This window comes from Coregonus lavaretus, assembly GCF_964263955.1.
Source record: "Coregonus lavaretus genome assembly, chromosome: 12".
NCBI classification, from domain to species: domain Eukaryota; kingdom Metazoa; phylum Chordata; class Actinopteri; order Salmoniformes; family Salmonidae; genus Coregonus; species Coregonus lavaretus.
Genome location: NC_139999.1, coordinates 32,992,546 through 33,006,862, shown reverse-complemented (window position 1 = coordinate 33,006,862; position 14,317 = coordinate 32,992,546). Strand labels below are relative to the sequence as shown.

Below are 14,317 nucleotides of genomic sequence, written 5' to 3'. Positions count from 1 at the left end.
CCCGTTTGCCAGAGGATGTGAGAGTGTGATATCTGATGTGAATAGTTCTGATGAAGTGTCTCTGTGTTGTTTCAGGGTACTTGGGCTACACCAGTGGCTTCTCCCTCACCTGTATGGTCTTCTTCCTCATCTCGGTATGCACTGTCATACTCAGCTACTGTATAGACCTCCACGTGTTGCATTGCTCTCATAATGGTCCAAATGACTTTAATGGATTTCCATTGACTTGAATTGATGATTTTTGCACATGTCAGAGTTATGTGCACAGATCTCAAGTTATGATAAGTTATATTCTTCATATCTGCAGTAATCGTCATGTTTTGGCATTCTTGCAGAAAAAGCAAATCAATCACTACGCCTAGCTTAGTCTCACTATCAGTCAGTGATCTGAGGTTCAACCTCATTAATATTCCTCTCTCAGATTTCTGTGGACAAGTTTTGTACCCTGCAGTTTCAGACCGCGTTGGTCTGTGTGTGTGTGTGTGTATGTGTTTGTCTGACCTAATTTTGGTTTTGTGTACTGTGCTGTTATGTATGCAGGCCCATGTCCTCCATGCTCCTCATCTCATCCAGCCAACTCCTCTTTCCTCTCTGCAGGTCATATATAAGAAGTTCCATACCCCCTGTCCCTTTATGGACTTTGCCTTTAACAGCACAGCCATTGTGACTGCTGTTACCAATGACACAGGTTACAACCAAGCCTGTGTTCCCAAAATGGTCAACCTCAACTCACAGGTGGGTTCCTGTACAGTCGACTCCATCAGCCCATCCTTTCCACCCCTGGTATTCAAGAAAATATTTAGCATATTGCTAATGACAATGGAAAAAACTGATCACACACTAGCCTGTTGGCGCTATGAACTATCCCACTCTGTTGAATCACAATGCATTCATCAGACCCTTGTGCTCCAGAAAGAGTAATAGGTCTGAATAGGATGTAATAGGATCATCCATCATGTGAAGGTTAGGGCTCAGCCTCCCAATGTTCTCCCAGTGTTCCCAGACTGAGATGTCAGCTCCTGTCTGACTGGAGAGTAGAACCACTCAGGGGCTCACGTCATTCTCTGGCACTGTATCACAGACTGTAACAGTTCTCTCTCTGTGGGCTAACTCTGGGGAAATGGCCCTGATGAGAAAGGCCTGGCATTTCTGGGGCTCAGTCTCTCTCATGTCTGACTATGACAATCTCTGCAGCTAGTACTCTGCAGCTACACTGTAAAAACAATCCTGTTGTTTTTACGGTACCTTGCTGGCAGCCAGTTATGTAAATTACAAATAAACTTTGGGTTAACAGTACATTACTGTAAACTTTACAGTAATGTGCTGTTAAACCAAAGTTTCGTTGGAATTTACGGTAACATACTGTACTTTAAAAAAAAAAAAGTAACATACACACTATTAGGAAAAAGTGGTGCTAAGTAGAACCATACAGGGTTCTTCGGATTGTCCTCATAGGGGAACCCTTTTTGGTGCTGGGTAGAACCCTCTATGTATGTAGAGTTCTTCAAAGAACCCCCTATATATGGTTCTACCTAGAACCCTCTATGAAGGTTTCTACCAATAACCATTTTATAATCTAAAGGTTCTTCCTAGAACCATCTATGAAGGGTTCTACCAGCCTTATTAGCCTTTCAAATTTAATTATTAATTATTTATGACACTACATTACATATATCATTTGGCCTTTCTTTGAGTGCCTAGTTATACCCAAACACAGTGGTTTTAGGAATCTCCTGGTTTACAGACCACATCAGGCCTGCAAGTCACATTATGCTGGCTTGCAAAGTGATGTGTAATTCGTATTGGAATCCAGCCAGAGTTAGGATATTCAACAAGTGGAATTGTTAATCACCCGCAACCTGCATTCAGAATGACTGCCAGGGTAGATATGATTGAACACTGAGACTACCTCAATCATCTAAACTGGAACAGCCATCTCAGTAATGGGTGCAATAAATCCAATTATTAACCGAATGGATCAGTTTAGAAATCTGTATGTTGTTTACCTTTGTGTAGCATAATATTAATCAACCAATCAATGTACATGCAAAAACACAGATATTATAGTAAAACAAACAATTCTGAAAATCTCCCTGCAATAGAACATGCTGGGAGATATTATATATGGTTCTATGTAGAACCCTTTTTGCCTATCAAATAATAGTTATTGCCTTCCAAAGAATCATCAAAGAACCATTTCTTCCAAAAACGGTTCTTAGGATGTTAAAGGTTCTAAGTAGAACCCTTTGCCTTACATAGAACCCTTGTCTTCAAAAAAGGTTATTCTGAACAAAACGGTTCTTGGTAGAACCCTATTCCTCCGCAAAGAACCCTTTTGGAACCCTATTTTCTAAGAGTGCAGGTAAGCTACTGTAAAAACAACAGGATTTTCTTTTTACAGTGTAGGGCTATTGAAGTGGTTTAAAGCGTCAACTGCTTTTCACCCCCTACCTACATGTACAGTTGAAGTAGGAAGTTTACATACACTTAGGTTGGAGTCATTAAAACTCGTTTTTCAACCACTCCACAAATATCTTGTTAACAAACTATAGTTTTGGCTACTTTGTGCATGACACAAGTAATTTTTCCAACAATTGTTTACAGACAGATTATAACACTTATAAGTCTGGTTCATCCTTGGGAGCAATTTCCAAGCGCCTGACGTTCATCTGTACAAATAATAGTCTTCAAGTATAGACACCATGGGACCACGCAGCCGTCATACCGCTCAGGAAGGACACTCGTTCTGTCTCCTAGAGATGAACGTACTTTGGTGCGAAAAGTGCAAATCAATCCCAGAACAACAGCAAAGGATCTTGTGAAGATGCTGGAGGAAACAGGTACAAAAGTATCTATATCCACAGTAAAAAGAGTCCTATATCGACATAACCTGAAAGGCCGCTCAGCAAGGAAGAAGCCACTGCTCCAAAACCGCCATAAAAAAGCCAGACTACGATTTGCAACTGCACATGGGAACAAAGATCGTACTTTTTGGAGAAATGTCCTCTGGTCTGATGAAACAAAAATAGAACTGTTTGGCGATAATGACCATCGTTATGTTTGGAGGAAAAATGGGCATGCTTGCAAGCCGAAGAACACCATCCCAACCGTGAAGCACGGGGGTGGCAGCATCATGCTGTGGGGGTGCTTTGCTACAGGAGGGACTTGTGCACTTCACAAAATAGATGGCATCATGAGGAAGGAAAATTATGTGGATATATTGAAGCAACATCTCAAGACATCAATCAGGAAGTTAAAGCTTGGTCACAAATGGGTCTTCCAAATGGACAATGACCCCAAGCATACTTCCAAAGTTGTGGCAAAATGGCTTAAGGACAACAAAGTCAAGGTATTTACATATTGTAAAGTGGTTATCCCACTGGCTATAAGGTGAATGCACCAATTTGTAAGTCGCTCTGGATAAGAGTGTCTGCTAAATGACGTAAATGTAAATGTAAATGTATTTGAGTGGCCATCACAAAGCCCTGACCTCAATCCTATAGAAAATGTGTGGCCAGAACTGAAAAAGCGTGTGCGAGCAAGGAGGCCTACAAACCTGAATCAGTTACACCAGCTCTGTCAGGAGGAATGGGCCAAAATTCACCCAACTTATTGTGGGAAGCTTGTGGAAGGCTACCCGAAACGTTTGACCGAAGTTATACAATTTAAAGGCAATGCTACCAAATACTAATTGAGTGTATGCAAACTTCTGACCCACTGGGAATGTGATGAAAGAAATAAAAGCAGAAAATACATCATTCTCTCTACTATTATTCTGACATTTCACATTCTTAAAATAAAGTGGTGATCCTAACTGATCTAAGACAGGGAATTTTTACTAGGATTAAATGTCAGTAATTGTGAAGAACTGAGTTTAAATGTATTTGGCTAAGGTATATGTAAACTTCCGACTTCAACTGTACATAGTACTTAAATCAATCACCTAACCAAATCTACATGTACATATTATCTCATTCAATCACCCCAACTACCTTGTACCCCAGTACACTGACTCAGTACCGGTACTCCTTGTATATAGCCTCGTTATTGTTAATTTATTGTATTATTTTATTGTGTTACTATTTTATTTTAATCTATTTGTTAATTTGCTTGCTTTTTAACTGCATTGTTGGGAAAGGGCTCGTAAGTAAGCATTTCACGGTACAGTCTACACTTGTTGCATTCGGCGCATGTGACAAATACAATTGTATTTAATATTCGTATTATGAAGTACTCTTAGTAACAGTATAGTTGTAGTCTTGTGTAGTCAGTCATACACTAGGGAATTAGCGGTAGATTATTGACTAGTATATACAATCCTATTATCAGCATCCCCTAAAGATGCATGAGATTTCCCTAGTCGCTCCGGCTAGTTAGACCAATCCCTCCTGCTTTTCAGCTTACGGCCCAGGCATCCCTAAGCAGGCTAAAAGCTGGTCAGTAGCCAGGTCCAAGTTAATCAGAGGAAAGAATTTGCTCTGTGTGATGTGTGCTTCAAGGCCCTAATGGGGAGTAAATGCTAGGTTGGTGGTAAGAGGGTTGGGGCTGGCGCCACTGTATCCATGGTGACTTCACAGTGTTCTATTTTTTTCCCAGACTGCCTACACCATCCCCATCCTGGCGTTTGCCTTTGTGTGCCACCCTGAGGTCCTGCCCATCTACACCGAGCTCAAAAAGTAGGTGCCCCACTTTCCCAGGATGCAACATTGTTGCTGTTTACTATTATACCCTGAATTTAGTTCAGTCATCCTGCAGATAGGAAAATCAATATGTCAACTTTGTGCTTGGCTACTCATATGCCAGTGTCATATAGCACACTGCTTTGCATTCTCAGTAATGTCATGTGTAAATACGCATGGCTAGCTTGGTGATAATCTGAATAATCATCCTACTGCCCAATATAACATCTGTCTCTTTAGATCAATCTGATATGTGTTCAGTCACAATATAATATTCCATTGTAAGAGTCTTGGATCTTATTTAACTCCCAAACCAATCAAAAATGCCCTAAAACTCAAACTGGCCTTTTTTTGTGGGCATATTGGTGTGTGGTGTGTGTGTAAGCGTGTGTGACATCACATCATCCAATATTCTCTGATTTCAGCCCTACCAAGCAAAGGATGCAGCATGTGTCCAACATCTCCATTGTAGTCATGTACACCATGTACTTCCTGGCTGCTCTGTTCGGATACCTGACCTTCTATGGTGAGGCCCACTCATCTCCATGTCATACCCCCCAGGCCCATTTTACATAAGCTTCAGGCTAGTTCAGTTCGCTAACAGCAAAGCCACTTCTCACATTTGCTATTCATTTGTACGGACAAAGCTCTTTTTGGCTTCTGAAGCTGTTATAAAATCAGTTAGTTTCAGATGAGATGATGGGTCATGTGGCTTCAGCAGTTTAGATAGTGGTAGAGAATCATTATAAAGTAACTGCTCCACCTGGTGGCCTTTGCTCATATCAGACCATTTTGTAATATGCCAGTGATTCTACTCTATGACATTGTTATAAGCACAATCATAGCAGTATATTACTGTAGTATATATCAATATAAGACTCCGAGCACATAGATGAGCAGCATGTAACATATAAGCCAGACTTTTTATGCTTTCTGATGGAAAAACATTGATGTGATGATGATATGGTGCATATAATTTGTAATACATTTTCTGCTCTTACTGGAGTTGGTGGTTATTGATGCTTCGATAAGCCCTCCTCTGTGTGTCTGCCCCCTATAGGTGAGGTGGAGTCAGAGCTGCTGCACACCTACAGCCGTCTGGACCCATATGACACCTTGATCCTGTGTGTCCGTCTGGCTGTGCTCACCGCTGTCACACTCACCGTCCCCATAGTGCTCTTCCCTGTGAGTATTACCTCTTATCACACACTGTGTCTGGCTCAATTAAACTTTGTATGTCTAGAAGTAAAGATGTATACTATGTATACTTAACATGTATGTCACTGTCACAAACAGCATATTACCATATTAAAGCAGTGGCTTTCTGCTCTTTGATGGAAGGGTGTGTCTGTGAATAAGAATAGTGTTGTAACTGTGCTTTTCTCCCTGTGGTCTCCTCAGGTAAGGAGAGCCATCCAGCAGTTGTTTTTCCCCAACAAGACGTTCTACTGGCCCCGCCACATTGCCATCGCTGTCACCCTGCTCTCCCTCATCAACATGCTGGTCATCTTCGCCCCTAACATCCTGGGCATCTTCGGCATCATCGGTAGGAATTCTAAAAATGCACATCTCTAGAATGTATGCCTCTAGGCGCAAGGCTACCTGTAATTGGACCTCATTGAACGGAAAAGGTCACACCTGCCTGTGAGCAAAAGCTTAGGAATTTAGGTGGTTTGTAAAAAATTATAATGTTTGGTACTAAGGATTTGTGGTTTAATGAGGTGAGACATTGATTAATCTAACATATTATGTGTCATTTAAATTTGTGGCAAAATGAAAAACAATTAGTAACTAAACGTCAGGAATATACTTTTAATTCAAACCTTTTTGGAATAAAGCTGTCTAACTTTCTGCACTGTCATTGTGACTTTGCTAAGAGGAAATATAATTGTGCAGACAGACGGAGGTCTAGTTGCCCTCGGCTACCTTACAGTAAACTAGTAAACTGGGGGGGGGGGTCCTCGCAGCGTGATGATCATAGCCTCTTTCATTTCACCCTAGACCCTTTGATTCCCTATGCATTAACTCCTCAGCCCATAATACTGTACTTACAGTGACAGATTTGGAGACATTTTAGGGGAAAGCTCTTAAATCACCTCAGAAATGCATACTTTCATTTCACCCTAGACCCTTTGATTCCCTATGCATTAAATCCTCAGCCCATAATACTGTACTTACAGTGACAGATTTGGAGACATTTTAGGGGAAAGCTCTTAAATCACCTCAGGAATGCATACTATAAATGATAAAGTCTTGTGATCGAAGCAACTGAAACGTTCAATCATTTCATCAAGAATTATAATGCACTTTACATGTATTTTGTAGTTTTAGCACCTTACTGTCCTAACTCTGAGTAGTTCCATGAGTATTGTTGGGTGAACAGTAATCTGTTGTGTTTAACACTAAGTTTAACACTTTCCATGCCAATAAAGCCTGTTGGTGTCATTCTGACAGTCAGCGAGACAAAGGATACTTTTTGGTGACTTTCCTGACATCGGTAGGCTACTTCCTGGCTGTTAACTTGGGCTCTTGTTATTCTATGGTTCTGTAGATCTTGTTGTTTGGCACAGTGGCTACAGAGTGTCTTTGTCCTCTCCTCCCTCAGGTGCCACGTCTGCCCCCTGCCTCATCTTCATCTTCCCTGCTGTCTTCTACATCCGCATCGTACCCGAAGAGGAGGAGCCCATGCGCTCTACCCCCAAAATCCTGGTGAGTGATGTCCCCTAGCGCCCCCCTACATCCTACAGCACTAAAGACTCCTGTCATTTCTTACTGAAACTCAGCAGATTACTTTTAACTATTGGTTTTTAACCCATAAGAGTCTATGCCCTGTAAGCAGAGGGAGGGGGTCTACTAAGCTATATGGAATTGTCCATGTTTGTGCTGCTCAATTGCTGGATTTTGAGTGGTGCGACGTGTATTGACGCTTGAGGGAGGACGGTCACGTGTGTTTGTAAAGCAGAGGACCCGGGTTCGAGCTCGGTATGTGCCGAATCAACAGGAAGTGGTACTAAGCAGTGTGATGTCCTTTACAGTGGTGCGCAGTGATTCGAATTTACAGTTGCGCTGAGCTCAACGCTAGGGTCACTGTTGAATACGTTTGAGTGGAGTATGTAGAGGTGTGAAAGGGCCACATTTGCGCTGCTCAAATTGCTAGCTTTTGAGTGGCGCGACCGGTAGAGACGGTCAAATGTGTTTGTGAAGCTGTCCACAAGAGATTAAGAGCAGTCCATAGACTGCTTATGTGGTAAGGAAATAAATATCTGAATACATTATTTCACTGAACTATCCCATTACTTTTAAAGAGTTACTACCTTTAGAGGCCCAGTAAAGGTTCCGCCAAATAAAGTCATGTGTGAAAATAGTCTGCGGTTAAAAGACTGAAGCACAGGAAGCATTTAAAGGTTATACATGTAACATTTCTGCCTGCTAATCATACATGTAACATTTCTACCTCGATCACATATCAGTAGTAATTAAGGAATAAAAATCCACTAGAGAAAAAATGGCCGGTCCGGACAGCTGTTGTGTGTAACTACATCTCCCTGTTTTATGATTAGTTTGCATTCGCAAGGTTGACAACATTAGCAAAACATTCACATTACAACTCTTCCTTAAGTCCTTGCAACAGTTGTTTCACAACAGTTTTTGTGAATAAAATGTTTGATATGTTTCCTGTTGTGTGCTTATTCTTTTACCATTGTATGTTCTAGGCTATTTTGAGACCTTAAGGAGCATTAGGTATTGCTGGAACGTCTACCAATGTCCATCTTTTTGTGAGAAATTCCACTGGTCAAGCAAAACATTTATAAAATATTTATAAAGTATAAATAGCCCACACTTTAGATGAGGCCACTCTAAAATATGTAACTAATGATTAGTAAATGGTTTATAAGGACCTATATTAAACTCATGAACCGAGTACAAATCCATTATAAATGCTTTATTACGTGGAGTTATTATAAAGTGCTACCGGAATTTGACTGTGAGCTTTCAATTATATTAGAATATCTACAGAGTGCCTGAAGATTATGTGCTGAAACAATGTTTGAAGTGTTAAATATAGATGATGCAGATTAAATCCATTCAGTATCCATTTGAAATATGTGTTGAGTGAGTAATGCAGTTTTAATGTCATGCCACTCTAATATCATAATTAAAGTAAAGAAATTGGTACACAAGCCCTAGACTACAATAATGATGGTTTAATCACTTTGAGTGCATTAAGGCTGAAACTCAGTGACAGAGTTATCAACTGTGTGAATTACCTCTCTCTCATCCTCTCTCTCTCTCTCTCTCTCTCTCTCTCTCTCTCTCTCTCTCTCTCTCGCTTCCCACTCTCTCTCCCTCTTCTCTGCCTCTCTCTCCCTCTCTCGCAGGCTGCCTGCTTTGCTGGAATAGGCTTCCTGTTTATGATAATGAGCCTCAGCTTTATTCTCATTGATTGGACGTCGGGGAGTAGCAAAGCCAGCAGCGGTCACTAGGCTGCTTCTAACGTCTTCTATTTTTATATTGTAAGTCTAGACCTGTATTGTATTTTCTCTGTTTTGTCATGGATCATATTTAGTAGAAGATGCACTATCTCTTCCTCCAGAAAGAGTGGGCCACAGTGTCTAGAGATGGGGAGTTCAATCTTCTGGAGGTTTCTGCTCCCCGTTGGACTGCTTCTCTCTCAAGGCACATGGAATTGTAGCCCCAGCCAAACTGTGTATAGAGGGCAAGGCCAACAAACTTTCCTGGGGAAGACGATAGTGCATTAGAAACAAATGGAAAGTCATGCTGGCTCGCTGAAACTGCCACCACCTCCCATTCCAGCCCTGCCCTTCCCTCCAGACCAGACCAGACCCATAACCTATTACCCTATAAACTTGTACTCTGTGAATCACAGCAAGAATCTAACTGCCACACTCTAGTCTAGACAACCACATAACTTTCTTCAGCAGTAGGGGAGAAGAAGACACAACAGATCGTTGGGGGCTGGATAGTTCTTTCATATTTGTAGGTCAAGTCTACTGTGTTAAGTTATTCATGTAATTAGGTCATGGCAATATTCGTTGCAATAGCTGAGGAAATGTGGCATTAAAAGCTATTGGACAGAGGCAGAGTGGTGGTTACTGTGGCAATGTCTAGTGACCCGTGCTGGTGTTGTCACCCTGCTGGCCAGGTGCTGTCCTTAATCTACATGCTCGGCTTCACTCCTCACAGATATCAGAGGATGGAACCATACAACTGATATGCAACTGTACAGTGCACAGTGTGTTGACTCTACCATTACAATACAGTATGATATATATACTGTGCCTTCGGAAAGTAAAGTATTCAGACCCCTTGACTTTTCCCACAATTTGTTACGTTTCAGCCTTCTTCTAAAATTGATTAAATATTTTTTCCCCCCTCATCAATCTACACACAATACCCCATAATGACAAAGCAAAAACAGGTTTTTAGAAAATTGTGCACAATCTTTTTTTCAAAAACCCTGAAATACCTTAATTTAATCCATTTTAGAATAAGGCTGTAATCTAACAAAATGTGGAAAAAGTCAAGGGGTCTGAATACTTTCCGAAGGCACTGTATATACAGAGATATATATTTTTTTCATCATTTGTATTTGATAAAGAAAGATATGGTATGGACTTTCCAGTCTATCCTCAGCAACAGTATCAAGGCTATCATATCACATTGGTGTGTCTCTTTGATACATGCACTGAACCTTTTTCATGGTTCGAGGAGTAGCTCTGTCTAAAATGGAAGGAAAGCCTGGCTATGAGCTGCCTCCTCAGTATGAGAGTCTGTTATCGAGGTGTTGGAGGTGGAGGGTACTGTTAACCTGGTCCTGGATCAGTGGGGTTGTATATCGCTGCATCGTCATGTTTTGATGGTGAGCGGGTTCACTGATCTAGGACCAGTGTTCTAAGTGGCAGAGGAGGCAGAGAATCAAGGATGGCGTGTGTATATATTGTTATTTCCAGGACAAGCCCGTTTTTGAGCTTGGTCCCTAACTAAAGTTCAGTCTAGTGACATGGTGCCATGATGAGCACACAATATGGTATCTATGTCTCTCTAACACCCCTGCAAAGTAGGTGGTTAGTTATAGCACTTTCAGCTGATAAGCACAACTTCTTCCGATAGCCAATTAATCAATTGACATGCAAACAATTTATTGTAAGATACTCATACATTTTATAGATATGATTTTAAGGGACTAATGCTAATAATAATTTCTGAAAAATGTGTCTAAATCCTAAGTAAGTTGTATAATCATTTGTATGTTACATTACAAAAATATATGTACAGTGGGGGAAAAAAGTATTTAGTCAGCCACCAATTGTGCAAGTTCTCCCACTTAAAAAGATGAGAGAGGCCTGTAATTTTCATCATAGGTACACGTCAACTATGACAGACAAAATGAGAGAAAAAAATCCAGAAAATCACATTGTAGGATTTTTTATGAATTTATTTGCAAATTATGGTGGAAAATAAGTATTTGGTCAATAACAAAAGTTTCTCAATACTTTGTTATATACCCTTTGTTGGCAATGACACAGGTCAAACGTTTTCTGTAAGTCTTCACAAGGTTTTCACACACTGTTGCTGGTATTTTGGCCCATTCCTCCATGCAGATCTCCTCTAGAGCAGTGATGTTTTGGGGCTGTCGCTGGGCAACACGGACTTTCATCTCCCTCCAAAGATTTTCTATGGGGTTGAGATCTGGAGACTGGCTAGGCCACTCCAGGACCTTGAAATGCTTCTTACGAAGCCACTCCTTCGTTGCCTGGGCGATGTGTTTGGGATCATTGTCATGCTGAAAGACCCAGCCACGTTTCATCTTCAATGCCCTTGCTGATGGAAGGAGGTTTTCACTCAAAATCTCGCGATACATGGCCCCATTCATTCTTTCCTTTACACGGATCAGTCGTCCTGGTCCCTTTGCAGAAAAACAGCCCCAAAGCATGATGTTTCCACCCCCATGCTTCACAGTAGGTATGGTGTTCTTTGGATGCAACTCAGCATTCTTTGTCCTCCAAACACGACGAGTTGAGTTTTTACCAAAAAGTTATATTTTGGTTTCATCTGACCATATGACATTCTCCCAATCCTCTTCTGGATCATCCAAATGCACTAGCAAACTTCAGATGGGCCTGGACATGTACTGGCTTAAGCAGGGGGACACGTCTGGCACTGCAGGATTTGAGTCCCTGGCGGCGTAGTGTGTTACTGATGGTAGGCTTTGTTACTTTGGTCCCAGCTCTCTGCAGGTCATTCACTAGGTCCCCCTGTGTGGTTCTGGGATTTTTGCTCACCGTTCTTGTGATCATTTTGACCCCACGGGGTGAGATCTTGCGTGGAGCCCCAGATCGAGGGAGATTATCAGTGGTCTTGTATGTCTTCCATTTCCTAATAATTGCTCCCATATTTGATTTCTTCAAACCAAGCTGCTTACCTATTGCAGATGCAGTCTTCCCAGCCTGGTGAAGGTCTACAATTTTGTTTCTAGTGTCCTTTGACAGCTCTTTGGTCTTGGCCATAGTGGAGTTTGGAGTGTGACTGTTTGAGGTTGTGGACAGGTGTCTTTTATACTGATAACAAGTTCAAACAGGTGCCATTAATACAGGTAACGAGTGGAGGACAGAGGAGCCTCTTAAAGAAGAAGTTACAGGTCTGTCTTGCTTGTTTGTAGGTGACCAAATACTTATTTTCCACTATAATTTGCAAATAAATTCATAAAAAACCCTACAATGTGATTTTCAGGATTTTTTTTCCTCAATTTGTCTGTCATAGTTGACGTGTACCTATGATGAAAATTACAGGCCTCTCTCATCTTTTTAATTTTGGAGAACTTGCACAATTGGTGGCTGACTAAATACTTTTTCCCCCCACTGTATTTACGGTCTAACATGGTACAAGGATGTTTCCTCCAACTACTTGAAGCTCTTTCTCTCCTGTTCTGTGTCTGCATAGTGCTCAGCAGTCCTGCAATGATTTAAGTATGAACATGGTGTGTGAACATGATGTATGTCTGTTCATCTGCTCCAGTATGGAAAGAACACAACTGTGTACAGTGGATATACTGTAAGGATTGTAAGTGTGTCCATGTTGTTGAAATGAAACATGGATCTATTGTATTTTAATTGTGGTACTTATACACTATATTGTATTGTGAAACGATCAATGGATACATTAACCATATGTGTAATTGAAGTGTTGATCTCTTATCATTATACAGTATTTAAAGAGCATATAAGATTCAAAAGCCTGAATGAACCTTTCATGAATGAATGAATAATCTCAGACTAGAGTGTTGTCAAGTATGAGTGGCATAGTATTTCTGGTCAGTTGTCTAAACATCCCTGTAGCTGCCTTTGAGGACTGTCTGGCAGCTCCTTGTGTTGAGCAGGTTTGATAGATCAGGTGAAATGTCCCCTGTCTCTCTCTGTTGTTTTCCTTGTGATGAAGTTGCAGATTCAACACTACAGTGAGTGCTGTAATATTGTATATGAGTATTGTATCATTGTTCTGTCAAACTTAGTTGTGAGGGCAAAAAACCTCCTCTCTCAATCAATCATTGATCAGAATGATGACCAGTCTGCATGTGCCAGTATATAGAGAGACTTGTCAGTATCAGCCTCTCTATCTAATACTCAATTATGTCATAGTTTAACAGATTATTCTGTTTCCATTTAGATAAAGATCAATGTTTAAAGTAATATATTTTAACAACATGTTTGTGTTATTCTGATGTCATATACAACTGTTACCGATCTGTTATTCTATGTGACATACAGTATCAGCCCTTAAAAGTACAATTTATTAGCACCAGGGGGAGACATTGTGAAAGTGGCTGATATGATACCTCTGACTAGTGTCTGGTAACTGGTTCCATACAGTAGCCTACTCTCATTTCCTTGTGTGATTTAATGAAATTGGTAAATGAGTTTATAACAACTTTAATGAAATATCGACTTCGGCCAGCATTCATAAATAATGTATATAAATGTAAACCCTTTTCATTCAATATGCATATCTAGTTTGCATAATGTAAATAGCAGGTACAGTTTTAGTCTGATAATTAAAAAGATACATGTAATCATTTTTTAAGTGCTTTTAAACCTATTTGCCCTTCAATTTATGTCTTTATTTTCTTGTATATCAATATATTTGAATACATTGCTGGCAGTAATTGTACTGTAAACAATGTTGCAATAAAAATAATAAAATAACATTATACTTTTGGATTTTTCATCATCATGATTTTGGAACTACTAAACATGTCCTATTGCACCAAATACGTCCCTCACTATGGCACTATGTACTAAATAAATGTATAATAAACATATTGCTTCATACTGTGCATGCAAATCATTTCCTAGTTGATGTTCATCAAACAGACACACAAATCACACACATTCTGTCCCATCACCTCTATTAAGCAGTGCTGTTTACTGCACCCAGGCAGATTGCTCACTGAAGTATGATGCGTTTATGTTTATGTGAAAACACACGCTGGCCTTAACTGACACTGTATAGTTACCAATGGTGACAATGAATCACTAGGTTTCAACAGATCACTAATTTGTCAAAACCCCTCCATCAATCAACAAATAGTTATTGTATGCTTCATTATTGGAACAGAATAT

At 40.4% G+C, this 14,317-nt stretch overlaps 1 protein-coding gene across 1 annotated transcript in view; it reads left to right on the top strand.

Moving 5' to 3' along the window:
• LOC311138135 (sodium-coupled neutral amino acid transporter 3-like) overlaps positions 1-9,163 on the top strand; it is a gene marked incomplete at both ends in the record, with an annotated part of 35,892 nt that extends 26,729 nt beyond the window's left edge. The window contains 8 exons of the mRNA XM_084172802.1: positions 76-134; positions 598-735; positions 4,597-4,676; positions 5,105-5,205; positions 5,740-5,864; positions 6,081-6,225; positions 7,285-7,388; positions 9,059-9,163. Of these exons, the coding sequence (XP_084028928.1) occupies positions 76-134; positions 598-735; positions 4,597-4,676; positions 5,105-5,205; positions 5,740-5,864; positions 6,081-6,225; positions 7,285-7,388; positions 9,059-9,163 (857 nt within the window). The remainder of the gene's footprint in view (positions 1-75; positions 135-597; positions 736-4,596; positions 4,677-5,104; positions 5,206-5,739; positions 5,865-6,080; positions 6,226-7,284; positions 7,389-9,058) is intronic.
• Positions 9,164-14,317: the final 5,154 nt, after the last annotated feature.